The sequence below is a fragment of the Microcebus murinus genome, chromosome 8, assembly GCF_040939455.1.
Source record: "Microcebus murinus isolate Inina chromosome 8, M.murinus_Inina_mat1.0, whole genome shotgun sequence".
Taxonomy (NCBI): Eukaryota; Metazoa; Chordata; class Mammalia; order Primates; family Cheirogaleidae; genus Microcebus; species Microcebus murinus.
The window spans coordinates 75,850,849-75,877,140 of record NC_134111.1 but is presented as its reverse complement, the minus strand read 5'-3'; the positions used below and the strand labels follow the sequence as shown (position 1 = coordinate 75,877,140).

The following is a 26,292-nucleotide window of genomic DNA, read 5'->3' as shown; positions in this document are numbered from 1 at the left end:
ACACTATTGATAAAAAGTAAAACTGAGTTTTAATTAAATATGTTTCAATTTTGTTCAGTCTTGCCTTGTATATTAGAAAGTATCCACTAATGTATCAGACACCAGACTAGGGACTGGGGTTCAAGAGGAAATAGGGTTCTTATTCTCAAAGATCTTCTTTTAGGAGAAAAGGAATAAATAGCTCATTATAGTATCATATGATGATAGAGGTCCCCTAAGAAAGGGACCTAACCCAGAATTGGGAAGATAGTAGGCAAAGTTTTACAGAATAAGAAGCTATTATGAGTATTAGCCAAAGCATGAGTTATCCAGGCAAATGGTGGGAAAAGCATTCCAAACAAACTAGAAAAGCTGAGAAGCATCAGTGGGTAGAGTATATAGAGCACTGAAAGTTCATTACTGAAAGCCTGAGTACATTTTCAAAATACTTTTTAATGAGCTTAAAAATATATATTAGTTACTTCCTGATGAATATAGATGCAAAAATCCTCAACAAAATACTGGAAAACCCAATAGCACATTAAAAAAAAAAATCATACAACATGACCTAGTGGAATTTATCCCTGGATGTCAAGATGGTTCAATAAACTAAAATCAAAATTAATGTAACAAACCACATTAACAGAATAAAGGATAAAAATTACATGATCTCTCAACAGATACAAAAAAAGCATTTGATAAAGTTCAACACTTTTTCAATGACAAAAATTCAACAAATTAGGAATAAAAAGGAAGTATCACAACATTATAAAGGTCATATAAGAAAAGCCCACAGCTAACACCATATCCAATGGTGAAAGCTTTTCCTCTAAGATCAGGAACAAGGCAAGTACAAAGATGCCCACTCTCACGACTTCCATTCAAAATAGTATTGGAAGTCCTAGTCAGGATAATTAGGCAAAAATAATAAATTATTATTATTTAATAATAAATTGGAAAAAAAAGTAAAACTGTGTAGACAATATATTGTATATAGAAAACCCTGAAGATTCCATCTAAAAAAAAGTTAGAAATAATAAATTCTATAAAGCTGCAGTATACAAAATCAATGATACAAAAATTAGATGTGTTTGTATACAATAACAAAGATCTGAAAAAGAAATCAGTAAAACAATCCCATTTACAATAGCAGCAAAAATAACTAAGAATAAAGATAACTAAGGAGGTTAAAGACGTGTACTGAAAACTATAAAACACTGATGAAATTACAGACGAAACAAACAAAAAGAAGGGCATCTTATGTTCATGGACTGAAGACTTAATATTAAAATGTACATACTACCCAAAGTGTTCTACAAATTCAATGCAATCCCTATCAAAATCCCAATGGCATTTTTTACAGAAATATAAAAAACTATTCTAAAACTCATGTTGAACTATAAAAGACCATGAATAACCAAATATATGTCAAGAATAAATAAAGCGGGAGGCATCATACTTCTCTATTTCAAAACAACACAAAGCTATGGTAATAAAAATAGTATAGTACTGGCATAAAGACAAGATATACAGACCAATGGAACAGTAAAGTGAGCCCAGAAATAAATCCACACATTTACAGTAAACTGATCTTCAAAAAGGATGCTAATGGGGAAAGGATAGTCTCTTCAACAAGTGGTACTGGGAAAACAGGATACCCACATGCGAAAGAAAGAAGTTAGACCCTTACACCATACACAAATATCAACTTAAAATGGATTACAGACTTAAATATAAGACCTGAATCTATAAAATTCCTAATAATAAACATAGGGCAGTCTACATTTGATTTTCTTTGTGATGATAAAAAAAATAAATAAATAAATAAAATAAAAAAATAAACATAGGGCATAAGCTCCATAACATTAGTCTTGACTATGATTTTATGGCTATGACATCAAAAACGCAGGCAACAAAAGCAAAAACTAAAAAGCTTCTGCAAAGCAAACAAACAAAAAAAAAAAACAATCAACAGACTAAAAAAGCAACCTTACAGAGGCTAGGAGCAAATATGTGCAAACCATATACTAACATATGATGAGGCTAATTTCTAAACATATAAGGGAATTCCAACAATTCAATAACAAAAAAACCCTAATAACCCAATTACAAAATGGGCTATGGATTTCAATAGACATTTCTCTGAAGAAGACATACAAATGGCCAAGAGGTATATGAAAAAATGTTCAACATCATTAATAAGGGAAATGCAAATCATACCCACAGTGAAGTATCACCTCACACCTGTCAGGATGGCTAATATCAAAAAGACAAGTGCTGGTAAGCATGTGGATAAATTAGAAACCCTCTACACTGTTGTTGGGGACACAAAGTGGTATAGCTGCTATGAAAAACAGTATATTCACTCTAGCCTGGGCAACAAAGCGAGATTCTGTCTCAATAAAAAGAAAAAAAGAACAGTATAAAAGCTGCTCAAAAAATTAAAAATTGAACAACCACATAACCCAGCAATTCCAAAAGAACTGAAATCAAGATCTTGAAGAGCTATTAGCATTCCCATGTTCACTGCAGCACTATTCACAATAGCCACGGTGTAGAACAACCTAAATATCCACTGATAAATGGATAAAAAAAATGTAGTATATCCATCAATGGAATATTATTTAGTCTTTAAAGAAAGAAATTCTGCAATATATGACAACACGAATGAACCTTGAGGACATCATACTATAATAAATGAAATAAGCCAGCCACAGGAAGACAAATACTGCATGATTCAACTTATAAGGGATCTACAATAGTCAAATTCATAGAATCAGAGTGGAATGGTGGCTGCGGGGACAGAGAAATGAGAAGTTACTAATCAATGGGCATACAATTTTAGTTAAGAAAGACAAATACATTCTATAATATTGTATAATATTGTATGATCTGCTATAATAATATTGTATTATACCTTCTGTATCTATACTGTATTATATACACTTAAAATTTTGAGAGATTAGATCTCATATTAAGTGTTGGTACCACAACATAAAAATTTAAAAATATGTATCAGTTACACAATCATGAAACTATTTGTTTTAAAAGACTCCATGATGTGACTCTTCATTTGCTACATTTGCCCAGCCCATTCAAAAAACAATGTATGGAGTCACTGCCCTAGAGAAATCTGATCTAACACATGAAAAAGAAAGGACAGGAATGCCATCAAGAAGTAAAGATCTGGAAATTTGGATTCTTTCAGAATCCTAGACCTACCCAAGAAAGGTAAAGCTACTTGAGAGGCCAACAGTAGAGCTCATGCTGAAGTCACTAGACATTAATATTTTCCTTTACTCCTAATGTTACATTCTAATTCCAACCAGTGGACCAATGTCTTATTAAAAACAGCAAGTGTTACTCAAAAAGTACTTTAAAAAACCAAAGTTGATGCACCTCTTTAATCAGATTTCATTAGATTAAGATATCATTTTTAGTGTTTCTGTCAAACACGTAAAAGAATTTTGTTTACTATAAATTCCAGATTATTCTTCCAAATGTTTGGTTGTTTTCCAAAGAACACAACCTCTAAACAAGACTGTAGATTTATAAACAGCTATCTTCGATAATTCAACATTATTTTAGCCTCTAATTTACCAAATATTCAACTTTATTAGGTTTTAATCACAGGTCATCTTACAAAAGTTTCTGAACTCAGATCTTTTCCATAAATTAGAAAATTCAGAACTTTGCCATAAATCGAAAAAGCCAACCCTTAAATTGTAAAAATAATTTCATAAAATATTACTCAAAATCAACCTGAGGATAAAAAAAAAGCCTTTGTAATGTAGAAGTTCCAAGAGAAAATAACATAATATTGTTTAAAGCAAAAGATGACTGGTTTATGCCATAAAGAAAACAAGCGAAAGAAACATGAAGGAGAGCGAGGCAAAGTAGCATGTGCCTATGGTTCCAGCTACTTGAAAGGCTGAGGTAGGAGGACCTTTTGAACCCAGGAGTTCAATCAGTAGTGCATTATGATCATGCCTGTGAACAGCCACTGCATTCCAGCCTCAGCAACATGGCAAGACCCCATCTCTTAAAAAAAATAAACAGAAAAGAAAATCAGACACCAATCACATGAGTCACAAAAATTCACATACTCAGACAAACCACCTATAATATAAATAAGCCTAGGAGGTTAAGGAAGTTGGAAAGAGAATACCTCTCAAGTCAAAGGAATCCCAAATAATCCAATCACACATACAGATTACATTTTCTTTCCCTAAATTGGTATAGTCAGCAAATACAAAAAGCACTCTCTAGAAATTAGGTAGTTTAAATTAAATTAATAGAACGGCTACATAAGTAGATAATGCTGGGAATATAAATTACTCTAATATTTTTGGAAGGCAAACTGGTAAATGGTCAGATTAGAATCTTCAAAAGAACATGGGGGCAAGAGTGTGGGAGCAAAGGTTGGTGACAATATAGTTCTGTACAAACTCCAAAGCAGAAATGGCACAGTCTTACAGGCAATCGCAATCAGGCTCACAGACCATCCCTGCTCCACTGGCATGCTGGAGCACTGTGCTAGAAGGGCTCTTAGCCTATCTGAAACACACAGAATAAAGAATGACTATCAAAGATAGAGGAAAAAAGAATGATGCCATATTTTTGCGACCTTTGTCTCAAGCAACTGTAATGATAAATAACTCATGCACAGTAAAATCCTAAAGTAAATGGTGAGGAGGGGGAGGTGAGACAGGAGGTGATATTAACATCTTTAAAAACTTGTTCACATGTTCCTAACTTTTTGATGCTGCCTTTCTCTGTATTTTCCAGAATCTTCTCCCTTTCCCATCCTTCCCTCAAGAGCTGGGAAGACCTGAGAGTAACACATAATTATTTCAAAATGAAGGAACCAGGGCTCAGAATGGTGAAATGAGAAAACTTGATAAAAATCAACAGCAAATTTCTGGAAGCACCATTCCACAACATGAGATAAACCATTTCCATCATACTCTTTGTTGAAGCACTGTCTGAACCAGTAAATACCTGACAAAAGTGCCCCAGGCCCCTCACCAGGACAAAAATTGTTATTCAGTCTCAGCAATCTTTACCCTAAATCTTTTTCAACATAATACTCCAGGAATTCAACAGCAATTGATCAAATTCCACAGGACATGAAACTTACATTCCATCCTTGTTTTAATCTGACAATAATTAAAGTTAATAATTTTAACAATGAACATTTATTGAATGCTTACTATGTGCCAGACACTGTTCTGGGTTTTATATATTTTTCCTTGTTTAATACCCAGAACTTTAAGAACAGGTACTGTTATTTCCCTCCATTTTACAAAGGGGAAACAGAGGCACAGAGATGGTAAGAAAGTGCCTGAATTCTAAGTAGATATATAAATGGTCAATAAGCACATGAAAAGATGCTCAACACCATTAATCATAGAGAGAAACACAAACAAAACAATGAGATACCACTTCACACCTACTAGGATGACTATAATTTTTTAAAAGTGGAAAATAACAAGTGTTGGTAAAAATATGGAGAAACTCAAACCCTCATACATTGCTGGTGGGGTTATAAAATGGTGCAACTACTGTGGAAAAGCCAAACATAGAATCATCACATGACCCAGCAAATGCCACTCCCAGGTATATATCAAAAGGAACTGAAAGCAGGGATTCACAGATATTTGCATGCCAACATTCACTGCAGCATTGGTCACAACAGCCAAAAGGTGGAAACAACCCAAATATCCATCACCAGAAGAATGGATAAACCAAAGGTGGTATATCTATACAATGGAATACTACTCACCTATTAAAAGAAATGAAGTTCTGATAACATGCTGCAACATGGATGAACCTTGAAAACATTATGCTAACTGAAATGAGTCAGACACAGGAGAACAAATATTGTATCTTTCCACTTAGATGAAATATCTAGAACAGGCAAATTCATAAAAACAGAAAGTAGAATAGTGGTTAAGTTACCAGGGGTTAGGGGAGAGGATGGAAGTTATAGGGTTTCTGTCCCAGGTGATGAAAAAATTTTGGATATGGTAGCACTGGTTGCACAACATTGTGAATATAATTAATGCCACTAAATTGTATACAGGCATACCTCAGAGATAACTGGAGGTTCAGTTCCAGACCACAACAATAAAGCAACTATCACAAAAAAGCAAGTCATAGGAATTTTTTTAGTTTCCCAGTACATATAAAAGTTATGTTTATACTATAATATATTCCATTAAGTGTGCAATAGCATTATGTCATAAAAATATACCTTAATTTAAAAATACTCTATTGATAAAAAATGCTAATGATCATCTGAGCCTTTAGTGAAGTATAATCTTTTTGCTATTGGAGGGTCTTGCCTTGATGTTAATGGCTGCTGACTGATCAGGGTGGTGGCTGTTGAAGAGTGGGGTGGCTGTAGCAATTTCTTAAAAAAACAACAATGAAGTTTTTCAATTGACTCTTCCTTTCACAAAAGATTTCTCCATAGCATTCTTCCACTAAGAATGGCACCTAGAATGGTGAATCCTTACCAGAAGATTTTCAGTTTACTTTGCCCAGACCCAACAGAGAAATACTATCTGTGGGAGCTATGGCCTTATGAAACATATTTATTTAATAATAAGACTTAAAAGTCAAAATTACTCCTTGATCCATGGGCTACAGAATAGATGATAAGTTAGCAGGCATGAAAACAACATTAATCTCTCTGAGCATTTCCATCAGATGACCAGGTGCTTTGTAAATAGGCAGTAATATTTTAAAATGAATCTTTTTTTCTGAACAGGTCTCAAAAGTGGGCTTAAAATATTCAATAAAGCATGCTATAAAACAGATGTGGTGTCATCCAGGCTTTGTTGTTCCATTTCTGGAGCACAGGCAGAGTAGACTTAGCATAATTTTTAAGGGCCCTAGGTTTTCAGAATGGTAAATGAGCGTTGGCTTCAACTTAAAGACATCAGCTGCATTAGCCCCTAATAAGAGAGTTGGCTTGTCCTTTGAAGCCAGGCATTGACTTGCCCTCTCTAGCTATGAAAGTCCTAAATGGCATGTTCTTCCAGTATAAGGCTGTTTCTTCGACACTGTAAATCTGTTGTTTAATGTAGCCACCTTCATCAATGATGTCAGTTAGATCTTTTGGATAACTTGATACAGCTTCTCCATTGCACTTGCTCCTTCACCTTGCGCTTTTATGTTATGGAGATAGCTTCTTTCCTTAAACCTCATGAACCTGTTGGCTTCAAACTTTTTTCTCCATCTTCCTTGCCTATCTCAGCCTTCATAAAATTGGAGTTAGGGCCTTGCTCTGGATTAGGCTTTGGCTTAAGGGAATATTGTGGCTGGTTAAATCTTTTATACAAACCATTCAAATTTCTTCCATATCAGCAATAAAGCCATTTCACATTTTATTCATTTGTGTGTTCACTAAAGTAGTACTTCTTCTTTTTTTTTTTTTAAATAAAGACAGGGTCTTGCTTTCCCACCCAGGCTGGGGGGCAGTGACACAATCTTAGCTCACTATTAGCTCAAATTCCTGGGCTCCAGCGATCTTCCCACCTCAGTCTCCTGAGTAGCTGGGACTACAGGCATGTGCCACCATGCCTGGCTAATTTTTAAGAATTTTTTGTAGAGATGAAGTCTCGCTAAGTTAACCAGGATGGTCTCAAACTCATGGCCTCAAGCAATCCTCCTCGCCTGGGCCTCCCAAAGTGCTGGGATCACAGGGATTAGCCTCCACACCTGACCTGAAGTAGTAATTTTAATTTCTGTCAAGAACTTTTCCTTTGCATTCAAACCTTGGCTGTTTGGTGCAAGAGGCCTAGATTTCAGGCAATCAGATTTCCATTACACCTCCCTAACTAGGCTTAATCATTTCTAGCTTTTGATTTAAAGTAAGACATGCAACTCTTCCTTTCACTTAAACACTTAGAGGCCATTGAAAGGTTATTAATTTTAATTGGTCTAATTCCAATATTGTTGTGCCTGAGGAGATAGGGAGGCTCAATGAAAGGGAGGAAGATGGGGCATGGCTAGTCACCAAGTAGTTACAACATATAACATTTATCATTTGCTATATCATATGGGCATAGTTCGAGGTGCTTCAAAACAATTACAATAGTAACATCAAAGATCATTGCTCACAGATCACCATAACAGATATAGTAACCTTGAAAAAGTCTGAAATACTATTAGAATTACCAAAATATGACACGAAGAACGAAGTGAGCCTGTATTATTGCAAAAATAGCACCAATAGGCTTGCTCAAGAGGATTGCCACAAACCTCCCATTTGTAAAAAAAAATGCAGTATCTGTGAAGCATAATACAGTGAAGCACAATAAAACAAAGCATGCATGCATTTTTAAATGGTCAAACTGGCAAATTTTATGCTTTATATATTTCATTGTAATTTTTTAGTTGATTTACCACAATTTAAAAACTTTGTTTTTACAACAATTTTTAAAAGTTGCCTGAATTAACTAGCATACATAAGTTAAGGAAACACAGCATCTGCCATAAGGATTTGAGAACTTTTTTTTTTTTTTTTTTGAGACAGAGTCTGGCTTTGTTGCCCAGGCTAGAGTGAGTGCCATAGCGTCAGCCTAGCTCACAGCAACCTCAAACTCCTGAGCTCAAGCAATCCTGCTGCCTGAGCCTCCCAAGTAGCTGGGACTACAGGCATGTGCCACCATGCCTAGCTAATTTTTTCTATATATATATTAGTTGTCCAATTAATTTCTTTCTATTTATAGTAGAGACGGGTCTCGTTCATGCTCAGGCTAGTTTCGAACTCCTGAGCTCAGACCAATCCGCCGGCCTCGGCCTCCCAGAGTGCTAGGATTACAGGCGTGAGCCACCGCACCCTGGTGGATTTGAGAACTTCTGATTAACTGTGTTAGTGCCAAATTCACTTGCCAAATATGGAGTTCCACTATGTAACTGAAAGACTGGAGTGCCCAGTTACCGCTACGTTATCTGTTATTCTGTAGGAGACTCCACACATGAGCTTTACAAACAGTATTAACAGTATGATTATAAATTATCTTTGTATTTGTACCCTTAACATTCCCAATATTGGGGACATTTAGGAAAAGGTGAAGACAGTATGAGCTTTATACTTTATTTCAGTACAATCAAAGGTATGTGATAGCAACTTGCTGAAAAGGCTAAATTGCTTCCACAGATCAAGGGGCTCCCCCAATGGCTTGTGTAATAGTATATTCTTAGTATTATGAATGTATTAATATGTTTGAACCCACCGAACCTGAAACTGCAGGAGAAATAAAAAGTGTTGTAGAAACGTTTAAATAAATAAACTCATACAAATTTAAACATGATGTGGATCAAGCAGAAAGCAACTAGAGACTGCACTCATTTTCCATATTATAAACTCAGCAAAATTACAGATTTTGAATGATTACAGAGTTCCAAACTCCAGTTAAAACAATCACAATTTCAGAAAAGTTCATTACTTCTGATGAGTACAGACCCTTATGTTTTTATTTCTGTACTTGCCACTAGAATATAAACCTCAAGGTAATCTCAAATCCCAAGGATCTGTCCTAACAATATGACTCAATTTTAAGAGTATCAGAACAGAAAACAAACTGAGCCCACCAAGAACAACTGAAATTTTAGAAACCAACATGCAAATCCAAAAACCACTCCACAGTGTGTTTACTTGGTTCTATAAAAAAACATGCTCTCAAAAAACTCTGGGATCAAAGAAAGAACTACCAGTAATGTAAATTTGAAGTCTAAATCAAGATGTACTTTAGCTAATGTTCAACAACCAATATAAAGACTCTTTTAAATCTTTAAATGCTTTTTATTGTTCACTAGAAATAAATCTGTAAACCTTCTACTCATTCACAAATATTCTTTGGGCATTTAATTTATTCTGTCAGGTACAAACAATACTAAGTCCTAGAGATGGAAATACAGCAATGGACAAGCCAAAACAGTTCCTACCATCATGGGGCTTGAGTATAAGAAATATTAAATAATTATACAAAATTTAATTATAATTGTGGTAAATACTGTAAATGAAACTAAACTTAGATGCAGTCTTCAACTGACTGTACGATCTTGGACCTCATCTTCTTCATCTGTAAAACTAGAAGGCAGATCTGAATGATTTCTTAAGATCCTTTTAAATTAAAAAATTTTATAAATCTAAAAGTATAAAACTTTGCTTCCAGAGTTCCTTTATCAGGACAGTTACATTTATAAAATCTATCAGCAAAGCAATATAGTCTTCATCTCCCAACCCATGAAGATTTTTCACACAAAACATAAGGTTAGATGGTAAGTAAAGCAATTTCTTACTGTTATAAATTTTTATGTTCAAATTCCATATATTAAATGTATTGTGTTCCAGACTAACACATAAAAAATAAGCAGGAGAAAAGTATGTCCATAAAGTATTTGTATATATCAAAATTACTTTGGAATCTATTTAAAATACACATTCCCAAGCCCCAGCCAAGACCTACTACAGAATATCTGGAAATGAGGCCTGGGAATCTGAACTCCTGATTAGCCCCTCAGATAATTCTAATACACATTAATATTTCAAGAATTTGAACAGAACAGAACAAATAATATTATGGAAAATGGCTTCAGAGTAAAACACTTTAGAATAGGAACTATAATAAACCTACCTGTGTAGCTTTGTCCCTCATGCAAGGTGCAGCTTGCCCATGACTATCACGAGGCCAGTGGCCGGCAAGATACGGAGCAGCAAGAGTATCCAGGGAGGAAGTACGTCGGATAATACTGGAGGGACTTGAGGAAGGCTGTCGTGATTTGTCACCTAGATTTAAGACAAAAAAATTTATTAAAAAGGGACTCAGTGCCACAACTCATGCCTGTAATCCAAGCACTTTGGGAGTACAAGGCTGGAGGATTGCCTGAGGCCAGGAGTTTGAGACCAGCATGGCAAGACCCTGTCTGGAGGGGAGGGGATGAGAGGGAAGGAAGAAGGGAAGGGGAAAGGGGAAAGGAAAGGGAAAAGGGAAGGGAAGGAAAGGAAAAGAAAGGAAGAAAGATTAGGAAGGAAACAAAGCAGAAACTTTAAAAATACACAGAAGGTTCTCCAACTTAAATAGAGTAGGCCCTTTATCCACAGGGTATACATTCCAAGACCCACAGTAGGTGGCTAAAACCTCAGATGGTACCAAATTCTATATATACTATGTGCTTTCCTATATGCACATACCTATGACAAAATTTAATTTCTAAATTAGGAACAGCAAGAAGTTAACAACAAATAATAATAAACTGGTACAATTATAACAATATGTCAGCATCACTGCTTTTGCGCTTTGGGGCCATTAAGTAAAATAAGGGTTACTTGAACACAAGCACGGCAATACCACAACAGTTGATCTGATAATCATGACAGCTACTAAGTAACTAACAGGTGGGAAACATACACAGCATGGATATGCTGGACAACGGCATGATTTACCTCCCCAGCCAGGGGAGTGGGACAGTGAGATTTCATCAGACTACTTAGAAGGCTGTACAAGATATAATATACAAATTGTTTATTTCTGGAATTTTTCCACTGAATCTTTTCAGGCTGAGGTTCACCATGAGTAACTAAAACCACAGAAAGCAAAACCATGGATAAGGAAGGAGGGTGACTACAGTATACAAAAATGAGCAATAAAAAGGAAGAGACTATTGATACACACAACTTGGATGACTCTCCAGAGAATTATACTGAGTGAAAACAATCCCACCCTAGACCTAACAAATCAAAATCTCTACGGATGGGCCCTGGAATTCTCTACAGAATTGATGTATCCCTAGTAACCAACAAAGTTTTAGCTGGATCTCTTTTTCTTTATAAATTAAATCTTTTGATTTTTATCTTTTAAGAAACTATGAGGACATAATGAAAATAAGACAGGAAGTTAAAAATCATGAGAAAATATAAAAAATTAGTGACAATCTTTCATGTTATTTGATATCAATAATTTAAAAGTAATACTGGCACTTAGTAGTTGTCTTGTTCCAGACACCAACAGAAATCTTAGAGGACAGAGTATTAATGACACAACTGCCTCATGATAACTTAGTACCAGCCCACAAAAATCACTCGAAAGACAAACTAACACCTTGCTTGTTGATCCCTTGCCTTTGAGATTATCCTAGGAGACGCATAAACCAAATCAACTGAAAGAACCAACCATCAGCTTTGTAATGGGAGGTTTAATTTCTGAGCAAATAAAAGGGGTATGTACCAATACATAAACATTAATTATAAGACATTCAACGTAAACAATTAAAATAGTAGTAAAATAAAACAACAATAAAAAAATATAATATGTAATGTGAGGAAAGATGTATAATATGTTCAAAAGTAGCTGCTATAATAACAATTTTTTTCACTATATAAGAAACAAACATTGTAAATATCAGATTTCTAGTTAATAATGCAATAACTAATTAACATATTTCATTTATGAAAACTTAAATTCTGCAACAATGCAGGCCAACTTTTGACAAGTCAAAATAAACTTTAAGGCTGGGCATGGTGGCTCATGTCTGTAATCCTAGCACCATGGGAGGCCTAAGCAGGAAGACTGCTTGAGGTCAGGAGTTTGAGATCAGCCTGAGCAACATAGTTTTCTGGTTTGAGTTGGTTTTCCATTTTCTCTTGGAAAGAGAACTGACAGCTGCTCCAGAGAAGGAATCAGTGCAAGAGCTCTGGAAATAAGAAAAATCAGAGCAAAAGGACAAACCCAAAGGGGAACACCAGCTCTCTGGCAATGGATACCAACCAAAATGAAAATACTAAAATGACAGGTAAAGAATTCAAAATATAGATTTTAAGGAAGCTTAACAAAATCCAAGAGAAAATGGAAAACCAACTCAAACCAGAAAAACAATTCAGGAAAGGAATGAAAAATTCACTAAAGAAATTGATATATTTTTTAAAAAACCAAATAGAAACTCTGGAAATGAAAAATTCATTTAATGAAATACAAAACACAGTGGAAAGTTTTAAGAATAGACTAGACCAGGCAGAAGAAACAATCTCAGAGCTTGATGGCAACTCTTTCAAATTAACTCAGTCAGAAATAAAGAACAAAGAATAGGAATGAAAGCCTGTAAGAAACATGAGATTATGTAAAATGGCACATTTAGATCATAAGCATCCCTGAGGATGCACAAGGGCTGGAAAACCTATCTGAGGAAATAATTGAAGAAAACTTTCCAGGTCTTGGTAGAGATTTAGACATCTAGGTACAAAAATCTCAATGAATACCTGGGAGATTCTTGCAAAGAGGCAATCACCAAGACACATAGTCATCAGACTGGCCAGAGTCAACATGAAGAAGGAAGTGCTACAGGCCATGAGGAGAAAACATCAAGTAACTTACAAAGGAAAACTCATCAGGTTAACTGTAGATTTCTCAATGGAGACTTTACAAGCCAGAAGGGAATGGGGCCCCATCTTCAGTCTTCTTAACCTAAACAACTGCCGGCCTAAAATCTGTGTCCTGCAAAACTAAGTTTCATATATGAAACAGCAATAAAGACTCTTCCAGACAAGCAACACTGAGTGAATTTGTCAAGATCAGACCTGCCCTGCAGGAAATACTCGGAACTGCATTATACATGGATCAGCACAATAGATACCCACCTCTGTAAAAGTACCCCAAAACTGAAGCTCAGAGCTCATATAAGACAATAGCACAGGAAGTAAAACAAAGCAATAAGGTATGACTCAACAGGATGAATAGAATAGCATTCCACATAGCAATTCTATCAATCAATGGGAACTGTCTGAATGCCCCACTCAAGAAACATTCACTGGCTGAATGGATGAAAAAATACAACCCAAGTATCTGCTGTCTCCAGAAAACATCTAACCCACAAGGACTCATACAGACTCAAGGTCAACGGATGGAAAAAAATATTCCATGCAAATGGAAACCAAAAGAAAGCAGGTGTAGCCATTCTCATATCAGATAAAACTGACTTTAAATCAACAACGGTAAAGAAAGACAAAGATGGCCATTACATAATGGTAAAGGGAGCAATTCAACAAGAAGACACAACAATCCTAAATATTTATGCATCTAACACAGGAGTACCCAGATTCATAAAGCAAACTCTACTAGATCTAAGCAGAGATAAACAGTAGCATCACAATTGCCAGGGACTTCAACACCCCACTGACAGAACTGGACAGATCATCCAAGCAGAAAATAAACAAAGAAACACTGGGCTTAAGGGACCCTAGAAGAAATGGGCCTAATGGATATTTATAGAACATTTTATCCAGAAACTACTGAACATTCATTCTTCTTCTCAGCACAGGAAACATTCTCCAAGATTATCATATCTCAGGCCACAAAACATGTCTGAACAAATTCAAAAACACAGAAATTATACCATGTATCTTCTCAGACCACAATGGAATAAAACTAGAAATCAACTCCAAGAGGAACACTCAATTCTACACAGTTATGGAAATTAAACAACCTGTTGCTGAATGATTACTGGGTCAATAACGAAATGAAAATGAAAATCAAAAGATTCCTTGAACTAAATGACAAAAGGGACACAGCTATCAAAATCTATGAGATTCAGCAAAAGCAGTCCTAAGGGGAAAATGGATAGCCTTAAATGCCTACATCAAAAAGACAGATCACAAATTAACAACCTAATGATTTCATGAAAACAGAAAAGGACGAGCAAACCAAACCCAAAGCCAGCAGAAGAAAAGAAATAACTCAGGTCAGAGCAAAACTAAACGAAATGGAAAAAAAATAATAGTAATACGAAGAATCAATGAAACAAAAAGTTGGTTCTTAAAAAAGGTAAACAAAATTGATAGACCTCTTGCTAGATTCATCAGGAACAGAGGAGAAAGGACCCCAATAAGTTCAATCAAAAAGAAAAAGGGAGATATTAATAATGATACCATAGAAATATAAAATACCATCTATAAATACTATGAGAATCTCTATGCACATAAACTCAAAAACTCAGAGAAAATGGAAAAGTTCCTGGAAACACACAACCTCCCAAGACTCAACTGGGAAGAAATAAACTCCTGAACAGACCAATAAGAAACAGCAATATTGAAACGGTAATAAAAAACTTTCAACAAAAAAAGCGCCAGACCAGATGGATTCACATCCAAATTCTACCAGACCTACAGAGAAGAGCTGGTACCCATATTGCAGAAATGATTCCGTAACATCCAGAAGGAAGGAATTCTCCTGAATTCATTCCACAAAGCCAATATCACTTTAATACCAAAACTGGGAAAGGACACAACAAAAAAGGAAACTACAGACTAATATTCCTTATGAATATAGATGCAAAGAACCTCAATAAAATACTAGCAAATAGAATTTAATAGCACATCAAAAAACAAACAAACAAAAAAAAAACACCCGGCATGAACAAATGGGCTTCATTCCAGGGATGCAAGGATGGTTCGACATATGTAAATCAATAAATGCAATTCACCACATAAACAGATGCAAAAACAAAGGACATATGATCATCTCAATAGATGCAGAAAAAGCATTCAACAAAATTCAACACTTTGTCATGATAAAAACTCTCGACAATCGAGGCATAGAAGGAACATATCTCAAAATTAAAAAGCTATATATATGACAAATCCACAGCAAACTTCATAGTGAATGGGGAAAAGTTGAAAGCGTCCCCACTAAGAACTGGAACAAGATAAGGGTGCCCACTGCCACCACTTCTATTCAACATAGTGCTCGAAGTCCTGGCCAGAGCAATCAGACAAGAGAAAGAAATAAAGGGCATCCAAATCAGGAAAGAGGAGTTAACCTATTGCTTTTTGTTGAATGATATGATCTTATATCTATAAAACACCAAACACTCCACCAAGAGACTCCTGGAATTGATAAGTAAATTCAGCAAAGTCTCAGGTTACAAAATCAATGTATACAAATCAGTAGCATTCCTATACACCAATAACAGTTAAGCTAAGAGTCAAATCAAAGACTCAATACCATCAATACCACTCACAATAGCTACAAAGAAAATAAAATACCTAGAAATATACTAAACCAAGGAGGTGAACAGTCTCTACAAAGAAAACTATGAAACACAGGAAAGAAATCACAGATGACATAAAACAGATGAAAAAAATGTTATCATGCTCATGGATAGGTGGAATCAACTTTGTTAAAATGTCCATACTTATCTAAAATGATTTACAGATTCAATCCAATCCCCATCAAAACACCAATGTCATATTTGACAGATACAGAAAAAAATAATTCTAAGTTTTTTTGGGAATCAGAAAAAAGCCCAAATAGCCAAACAATCTTATGCAAAAAGAACAAATCTGGAGGTATCACATCACCAGACTTCCAACTATAGTACAAGGCTTCAGTATCCAAAACAGCATGGTATTGGCACAAAAACAGACACACGGACCAATGGAAAAGAACAGAGAACCCAGATATAAAACCATTCACATACAGCCAACTGATATTTGACAAAGCAAACAACAATATACACTGGGGAAAAGAAGCCCTATTCAATAAATAGTGCTGGGAAAATTGGATAGCCACATGCAGAAGAATGAAACAGGATCCATCTCTCTGACCACTCTCAAAAATTAATTCGAGATGGATAAAAGGTGTAACTGTGAGGCATGAAACCATAAGAATTTCTAGAAGAAAATGTAGGAAAAATTCTTCTAGATATCAGCCTAGGCAAAACATTTATGACTAAGACCCCAATGGTAATTAACAACAACAATAAAAATAAATAAATGGGGCTTGACTAAATTAACGAGCTTCTGAACAGCTAAGGAAATAATCAACAGAGCAAAGAGACAACCTACAGAATGAGAGAAAATATTCACAAGCTAGAAAAATTCACTGTCACTCTGGTACATTAAGCAAAAAATAGAATTCGTGTCCAGAGGTACAGTTTTGAAAACATGTTGATGTTGCTTATTCAGTTGCTTATGCATTTTCTGTAAGAATTTGTTGGAAACAATCAACAGAGCAATCAGACAACCTACAGAAGGGGAGAAAATATTTGCAAGCTATACATCCAATAAACGACTAATAAGCAGAATCTACAAAGAACTAAAGCAAATGAGCAAGAAAAAACAACCCCATTAAAAAGTGGGCAAAATAGAAGCTTTTCAAAAGATAGACAAATGGCCAATAAACATGCTCAATGTCACTAATCATCAGGGAAATGCAAATTAAAACCACAATGAGATATCACCTTACCCTAGTTAGAATGGCTTTTATTAAAAAGTCCAAAAATAATTAATGCTAGCATGGATGAAGAGAGAAAGGAAAACTTATACCTTTGCAGTCTCACCTCAGTTGGTGAGACTGCAAATTAGTACAGCCTCTATGGAAAACAGTATGGAGATTCCTCAAAGAACTAAAAGGAGACCTACCATTCAATCCAGCAATCCCACTACTGGGTATATACCCAAAAGAAAAGAAGTCATTTTATCAAAAAGACACGTGCACTCAAATGTTTGTTGCAGCACAATTCACAACTGCAAAGATGTGGAATCAACCCAAGTGCACATCAATTCATGAGGAGATTACCAAAATGTGGTATATGTATACCATGGAATACCACTCAGCCATAAAAAAGGATGAATTAATGCCTTTTGCAACAATTTGGATGGAACTGGATATCATTATCCTAAGTGAAGTATCCCAAGAATAGAAAAACAAACATCACGTCTACGCAATATTAAATTAGAACTAACCGATGAACACAGCTGTGCACAGAGGGAAGTAAAACTCAGTAAAAATCAAGCGGGGGGGGGGGGGGAGAAAGGGATGAATGAAGACTTACCTAACAGGTACAATAAACACTATCTGGTGATGGGCACACTTACAGCCCTTACTTAAGCATTACAAAAGTGATTCATGTAACCAAAAACATTTGTACTCCCATAATATTTTGAAATTTACAAAATAAATAAAGGAGAAAAAGTAATTAGATGTCTATAAAAGCGTGTTAGTACATTTACTTTAAAAATCTGGAAAATATGCACACAAATATACACAAACTTTTGAGTACAGAATTACAGTTTTAATTTCTAATTTAGGCATTTCTATATTGTTTAACTTCATATAAGGAGTATATTCATATAAATATATGAAAACAATAGAAACATTTTAAAAAGTTATTGATTTTCTGAAATCATAAGATGTTTAATATAAAAATGACTACATTAAATTTTGGGACTTTTCATGGTTTATATCTGGGATTATATAGCCCACAGGCCAAATCAGACCCACATCTGTTTTTTATATGCCCAGCAAGTTAAAAATGGTTTGTACATTTTTAAATGTTTGGGAAAAATTCAAAATATTCTGTGAAACATAAAATTTATATCAAATTCAAGTGTTCATATATAAAGTTTTGGAACACAGTATATAAAGTATTGGAACACAGACATGCTCATTCATTTATGAATTGTCTACAGCTGTTTTTGTGCTACAACGCATAAATTATTATATATAATTAAATATATGCAGCAAAGACCTTACGTGGCCCCCATTCATTGGTTCACACTGCTGCTCAGAACACCACAAATTACAGTGACAAAGTTACACCATGCATATTATTTATCTGGGTGAAAAGTCCTATTTGAAGATAATATGTAAAATTCCATTATAGATCAGCATTAACAGGTGAGCATTTGCAATTGAACTGATTGATATGGAACCCCAACTCTGAATCAAAATTAGGTGAAATGTTATCCCCCTAAAAAGAATTCTCTCTTCTCATTAGAATTCCATTACAAAAAACGTATTATTATATTTTGAAATTTCATCAATTAAAAATTTGTGAAAAAGTCTTCTCTCTTGTTATATTAGTACCTACATAGTATCTTTGACTTTGCCTTTTGGCCTACAAAGTCTAAAAGTTTACTATGTGGCCCATTACGGGAAAAGCTTGCTGACCCCGGGTTTCACATGCCTTTATGTCTTGGTTTCTATGCTAGAGCACCCTCACATCTCTTTTTGGAGGGGTGAGGGCAAGAGGAAGTGGGTAAATTTAGCTAATTTATGTTTAACTGAATTTCAGAGGGGCTTTAAAAATATTAAACAAATATATTCATAAATAAGATATTACAATGTTATCATTCTAGTTCTATTTAATGGCAAATACCCTGCTCATAAGGCCGTATATGTATGAAAACACTTTCTGACACCTCTCTTCTAATTATATTATTGTCTTAATAAAGGTTATTATATTATTGTCATAAAAGTTACAAGTATAAAAGTCCAGTTGCTGGTTATGTGACCCACATAACAAAAGATTAAATTACTCTAAGACAATAGTCACAGCAGCTGTGTTGCTGATAATCATAAAAGCTACTTCACAGACAGGCCTCATATAATTTGCTTTCAAAATGGCACAGTTATTTCACTAAAACAATGCCTAATTGTTATAAATGCCAACCATCTCTCCATATACAATCTTCCTTTTATAGTACATTTTAATTCAACAGAACAGAAAATAAATGTAGTGCAGACACATATGTTCAAGAAAACAAATACCCACATTAACTCTGACAAGTGAAAAGCAATAAATACACATATTCACGTACATTTATGGGATATTGGGATAGTCACAAGAAGACTATCTCAGCTATGGAGGGGAAAAGGCATATATACTATGTAAACTGGTATATATTCATTAAAATCAAATTGCTAAAAGCTGTCTGGCATTTTTCTTCCCTATCTGTGACCGCTGTTGCCTCAGTTACCTACCAGTACACTAATCAAACAGAACTTACTAATGGGTTGGATTTCATTTTATGAATTTTTAATTAAAAATCTAAGAGTGGACTTTTCAACAAGGCCTTTCAAGATCATTAGAATTATTCTTTCTTTCTTTCTTTCTTTCTTTTAGAGACAGGGTCTTGCTCTGTCACCCAGACTAGAGTGCAGTGGCACAATCATGGCTCACTACATCTTCAAACTCCTGGGCTCAAGTGATCCTCCTGCCTCACCCACCCAAGTAGCTAGGACCACAGGTGCGTGTCACCATGCCCAGCTAATTTTTAAATTTTTTGTAGAGACAAAGGTCTATGTTGCTCAGGATGGTTTCGAACTCCTGGCTTCAAATGATCCTCCTGTCTCGGCCTCCCAAAGTGCTAGGATTACAAGTGTGAGCCACAATGCCTGGCAGATTATTTCTATAATGAAATGGAGACTAGATGAGTATACATATAAAAGTAGTAAATATTTTGTTTTGAACTTCCTTCCTTTATCCTATTCATTTCAACATGTATTAGGGGCCTGAGAACCAGTGCTAAGCCCTAGAAATTAAAAAGAGTTAAGTCACAGCCTATAATAAAGAACAATCTATACCTAGCTTGTCATTTTTCCATTTCAATCCAAGTTCCCAAAACTGACAGGATTTAGTCCCTGATTAGGAAGGTGGTTATGTACAGGAAGGAACTTTGAGGGTGCAAAGGTGACTCAAAATTTCCTAGCATACCTGGCCTCTCCAGCCTTTTTTTTTTTTTTTTTTTTTTTTGCCTGTACTGCCTCAATCCCAACAGAGCCCACAGACTTGCAGTTCCCAGTATGTACCAGGTCTTTGTCTTTGCCTAGATCACCCTCATATCCTCTTCTTTGGTTTGGCTAATTCATGCTTAACCTTTTAAAATTCAATTTTCAATTCAGAATTCAATTCAATTTCAAATTCAAAATTCAATTCAGATGTCACTTCCTCTGGAAAATCTTTCTTCAATAGCCACCTGTAATCCTAGCACTCTGGGAGGCCTAGGCGGGCGGACTTCTTGAGGTCAGGAGTTCAAAACCAGCCTGAGCAAGAGCGAGACCCCGTCTCTACTATAAATACAAAGAAATTAATTGGCCAACTAATATATATAAAAAATATATATATAAAAAAAAAATTAGCCAGGCATGGTGGCACATGCCTGTAGTCCCAGCTACCTGTGAGGCTGAGGCAGGAGGATTGCTTGAATCCAGGAGATTGAGGTTGCTGTGAGCTAGGCTGACGCCACAGCACTCACTCTAGCCTGGGCAACAAAGTGAGACTCTGTTTAAAAAAAAAAAAAAAAATAGCCACCCAAGCCCAAGAAACACATCAACATCTAGGTCAAAGCCCTCCTGTGTGCTGCCACACCTAGGTTCAATGGAAAGGGCCGTGACTGTTCCTGTGCTTTACTACAGAGTAAGATTTTATAACTGAAAAACCACTCTGGGAAAAGAAAAAGAAAAAAACAGAGTAAGATTCTGTAGGGCAAAATTCCCATCCCAGTGATTAAGACAGTACTTGACATATAGTAGGTACCTCCTAAATGGCCAATGAAAAAATTAATTTTCTTGATTAAGAAAGATCACATCCTAATCAAGGAAGACTTGAGAAGAGATGTAGAGAGGAGAATGACTGCTAATGTTAGTACCATTTATCAACAAGAATAGGTGTATACAATAAATTCAGGTGATTTTTTATTAATCCAAAGTAAATTAAAACAATGACTCCAACTTGAGTTTTAAATTTAAAGACTGGTCTTTAAAAATCAAGTCTTTAGAGAGGTTAACCGTCTACAGCAGGGTGTAGCACTGAAAATTATGGTCAATGCCTTAGGCTCTAGAGTTCATAGCTTCTCAACAATCAATACCAGTTCAACTAGTTCCAGAGTAACTTCAATGGCACTAGCAGAGTACTCCAAACCATGGCCCCTAGGTATCGTTAAATTGCAAAGGTTCTACAGACCTTGCTGCACTAGCGTTAGTTAGGTATTTTCAGAACTTGATCAGGTCCTGGCTTAAAGGCTGCATTTCCTGTTATCCACAAAATCAACAAGCAGAAGAGATAAATTATACGTATTCATTTGTTCAGAAAGGGAAATATACTTTCCATTTTCAAGTATAACAATGATAACAGGACAAAAAAAAAATTCCCAAGGACCACAATCCAGAGGTAAACACTTTAATAAGTATTTATTTCTAGAAATTTATCTATACTTACACATACATACAATTTTACATAAATGAAGTCTTGTTAAGCATGCAATTAATTATTGTTGAGAAAAATAAAAAAGGACATGTTTAAGAATCTATTTCCATGACAATAAGTAAAAACCTATAAGACATCACCATTTTTAATAGTTGTACATTATCCTATTGAATGGATACACAATTTAATGCCATACTGATAACCACTTTTTTTTTTAATTCGAAGTCTTAAGTTTTATTTAAATAACATCCAGTGAGAATAGAATGGTCCAATTAATATCCTTTCCTTGTAACACCAATTAACCAAGCCAGGGAGACTAAGTGCACCCTACAGCCAGCCAGTCACGTGATGAGTGGGATGCCTCTCAAAGGGGACGGCCACGACCTCGGCCCCGGCCAGTTGCTGGGGGAGCATCCACAGTCGAGCCGGGATTCTTAATGGTTTCATCTACGGACACGATAAGGCACGCCGCCTCTGAGGCTGCTGTCAGGGCATTGATCCGCACCATAGCTGGCTCCCACACGAAGGCCTGAAAGTTGTCAGTAATGTCCTCGTTGTTGATGTCCACCCCATACCATGTGCCCCCCTGGGCATGCCGAGCCCGCAGCTTGTTGAGGATGTTTGTGGCATCAAAGCCAGCATTATCACACAGCTGGCGTGGGATAATCTCCAAGGCCTTGGCATATGCCCCAATCAACAGCTGCTGCTTTCCAGGAATAGTCCTTGAGTAATCCCGCAGGTACTTGGAGAGCTCCATCTCAATGGCCCCGCCACCAGCCACCACTGAATCATTCTTGATGGCCCTCCTGACGATCATGATGGCATCATGCAGGGACCGCTCCGTTTCCTCCATAAACTGCTCAGCACCACCACGGAGGATGAAGGTGCATGTCTTGGCCTTGGGGCAGCCGGTGAAAAAATTGTACCTTTCGCCGCCAATCTGGGTCTCTTCAAACACCTGACAGTGACCCAGCACATTTTTGACAGAGCATTCACACTGGTCTGGATTGAGCCTCCACAGGCCATCATTGTCCTCTTCAGATCCTCCTCAGGTACTCGGCCAGCACAGAACATGTCCCTATCAGCAAAGTACTGGGTGGCCACATCTCCAATGGAGAGTTTGGACAAGACGACTTTGGCTCCAAAATGATGGATCCTCTCTAACTTGTCATAGAGAATGTTCCACTCAGCATCAACAATTGCCTGATAATCCTCAACTGTGTGGACTCTGATCTCGGCATTGTCTTTCTCAGCTTTCAACTCCAGCTCAACATATAAAAGGGCAATCATGGGATTATCATACTTTTTGGGTTGCATTTCAAACCCAGCATAAGAGAAAGTCTTCTTGAATGCAACACCAGCTACCAGCTGAGAATCCTCTAGGGCACCACCCTATACCTTCTTGATTCCAATCATTTTAAGCTGCAGCAAATCATCGAGCATCATCACCACATCAACCACCATCTTAGCAAAGAAGGCTTTCTGCTGGGAGATAAGCTTGGAACTCAGAGCAGTCATCGCACATTTTTCCAGCAGCTTCCTCTGTTCCACTTTATCTGCCTTCTTCACAGTCACAGCGATTTCTTTGATCTTGTTAACTGCCAACTGGGTGGCTGTGCGGAAAGCTCAAATGATGATCTAGGGATGCAAACCTTCCTCACATATGGTTTCACCTGCTTCAAAACTCTGCAGCCAGCAAGGTCACTGAGGTGGTGCCATCACTGACCTCAGCATCTTGGGATTTGGCAATGTCCACTAAAGTCTTTGCTGCAGGATGCACAACATCAAGGAGTTTCAGAATTGTGGCCCCATCGTCAGAAATTGTTGCTTTGCCTCGGCCATCCACAATAAGCTTATCCATGCCATGGGGACCCAGGGTAGTTCTTACAGCCTCAGCAATCACCTGGCAGGCACTGATGTTACTCACGAGCTGGGGAATTCCTTGGGAGCTATCAGTCCCTTCTTTTAACAGAATAACTGGTGTGGGCATCATTTTGGAAACTTATTCAGGGACCTGCACTACTCTTCCTGGGCCTCTTTCTACCGGGGCCGCCCAGCAACCCACAATCTGATAACCACTTTTGATGGCAGATGTATTTACATTTGTTTAATGGTCTCTGTGAAAAAATTTCTAGACATCAAATTGCTATATCCAAGATTACACATAGACTAAACTTGTAAGTACTAACAACCAACCTTCTACCAGAAAGCATTTTGCAAAAACATACGCCATTGCAAGGATACCCATTTTCAACATTCTGAATAAGTGTATTTCATTAGTTGTTGCCAATCTAAAAAAGATTTTAAAGATACCATTTTATTTGCATTTCAATTAATTATTTCTAAAATATTCATACTTTTACTGATAATTTATATTTCTTTTATACATTTCTAATATTTTAAAAATATTACTCCAAATATCTCTTTTCTTAATCTTTCAGAGATATTTTCTTTTGAAGAAACTTTTAAAATGAAAGACGTTCCATCAGTTTCATTATAGTTTCCTTTTATTACATTAAATTAAGATGAATGTAGTTAATTTCATTTTAAAGAGTATGTATAATTAAATTCTTATAAAATTATTTGTCTTTCATCCACTGTCTAAACTTTCTCCTACATACACAAACTTGCACACTCTTACAATGTCTCTGGAAAGAAACACAAAAATCTGATGATACTGGCTGCTTCCAAGTTGGAGAACTGGATGGCTGACAGAGGTACAAAGGAGACATTTCACTATATTCCCAATTATACCTTTGGAATTGGAGATATGAACTTATTACTGATATTTATGAAATTCATATTCTTTGATTCAATGATTCCACATTTAGGTAAGTATTCAGAAGAATAATCAAATGCAAAGAAAGGCTTTAAAAACAAAGATATGCATAACAAGGCCAGGCGCAGTGGCTCATACTTGTAATCCTAGCACTCTGGGAGGCTGAGGTGGGCGGACTGCTCTAGGTCAGGAGTTTGAAACCAGCCTGAGCAAGAGCGAGACCCTGTCTCTACTATAAAAATAGAAAGAAATTAATTGGCCAACTAAGATATACAGAAAAAATTAGCCCGGCATGGTGGCCCGTGCCTATAGTCCCATCTACTTGGGAGGCTGAGGTAGCAGGATTGCTTAAGCCTAGGAGATTGAGGTTGCTGTGAGCTAGGCTGACGCCAGGGCACTCACTCTAGCCTGGGCAACAAAGCAAGATTCTGTCTCAAAAAAAAAAAAAAAAAGAAGAAGATATGCATAACATTCACAACAGTCAAAATCACAAATATGTCCAAAAATTGAAGAACAAGAAAAACTGATGTAAAACATGGTGGAATATTAATTTAAAATTATCTATTTAAAATGATAAACTTACATGAGAACTTATTTATAATCTAAGGGAAAATTTAGGAAAAAAATGTTTCCATAATTTCTAATTTTGTATCTTCTTCAGTTATTTCCATGTTTCTCCAGTTAATTTTTCACTAAGTTTTCAATGTAACATTAACAGATAACATAACCAAAAACTGATACAGTAGGCACAGTAGTACTTAATTAGTAATTAATCCTAATAAGAACTAAATGATCAACTTAGCAAAAATTATTCCTTATAGGCATGGTATCAAAAAGATAGGAACTATTTTAGAAATTTAAAAATAAAATTAGTATTCTTCTGTTAAATATGAGGTATACATTTACATAAAATAAAACATACCCACATTTTAGTGTACAATTTAAGGGGTTTTGAAAAACAAACATACCCATAAAATCACCACCACAATCAAGATTTAGAACACTGCTATCACCCCAAAACAATGCTTCATGTCCCTTTGAAGCCAACCTTTCCACCCCTGGACCCAGGTAAACTCTGACCGGCTTTCTGTCATTAAAGGTTAGTTTTGCCTTTTTGAAAATGTTATGCAAATGTAATCACATAATAGGTACTCTTTTGTGTCTGACTTCTTTCATTCAGCATAGTGTCTATGAGATTCATCCTTATTACTGCATGTATCAGTAAGTAGTTCATTCCTTTTTATTGCTGAAGAATATTCCATTGTATGACCAGAAATGGTGGTTAATTTTATGTCAATTTAACTAGGCCATGGAGTTCCCAGATAATTAATTAAACATTATTCTCAGCCAGGCACAGTAGCTCACGCCTGTAATCCTAGCACTTTGGGAGGCCAAGGTAAGAGGATTGCTCGAGGTCAGGAATTCGAGACTAGCCTGAGCAAAAGCGAGACCCCCATCTCTATAAAAACCTAGAAAAATCAGCTGACTGTGGGTGTGTGCACCTGTAATCCCAGCTACTTGGGAGGCTGAGGCAGGAG

General features: G+C 36.1%; 1 protein-coding gene and 1 pseudogene across 2 annotated transcripts in view; both read right to left on the bottom strand.

The window, feature by feature from the left end:
* Positions 1 to 26,292, bottom strand: part of FAM117B (family with sequence similarity 117 member B) — a 98,215-nt gene that overhangs the window by 37,371 nt on the left and 34,552 nt on the right. For both annotated transcript variants that reach the window (XM_012738958.2, XM_076005830.1), the window contains exon 2: positions 10,632 to 10,783. In XM_012738958.2, the coding sequence (XP_012594412.1) occupies positions 10,632 to 10,783 (152 nt within the window). The remainder of the gene's footprint in view (positions 1 to 10,631; positions 10,784 to 26,292) is intronic.
* On the bottom strand, positions 22,182 to 24,157 carry LOC105856940 (T-complex protein 1 subunit eta pseudogene; annotated as a pseudogene).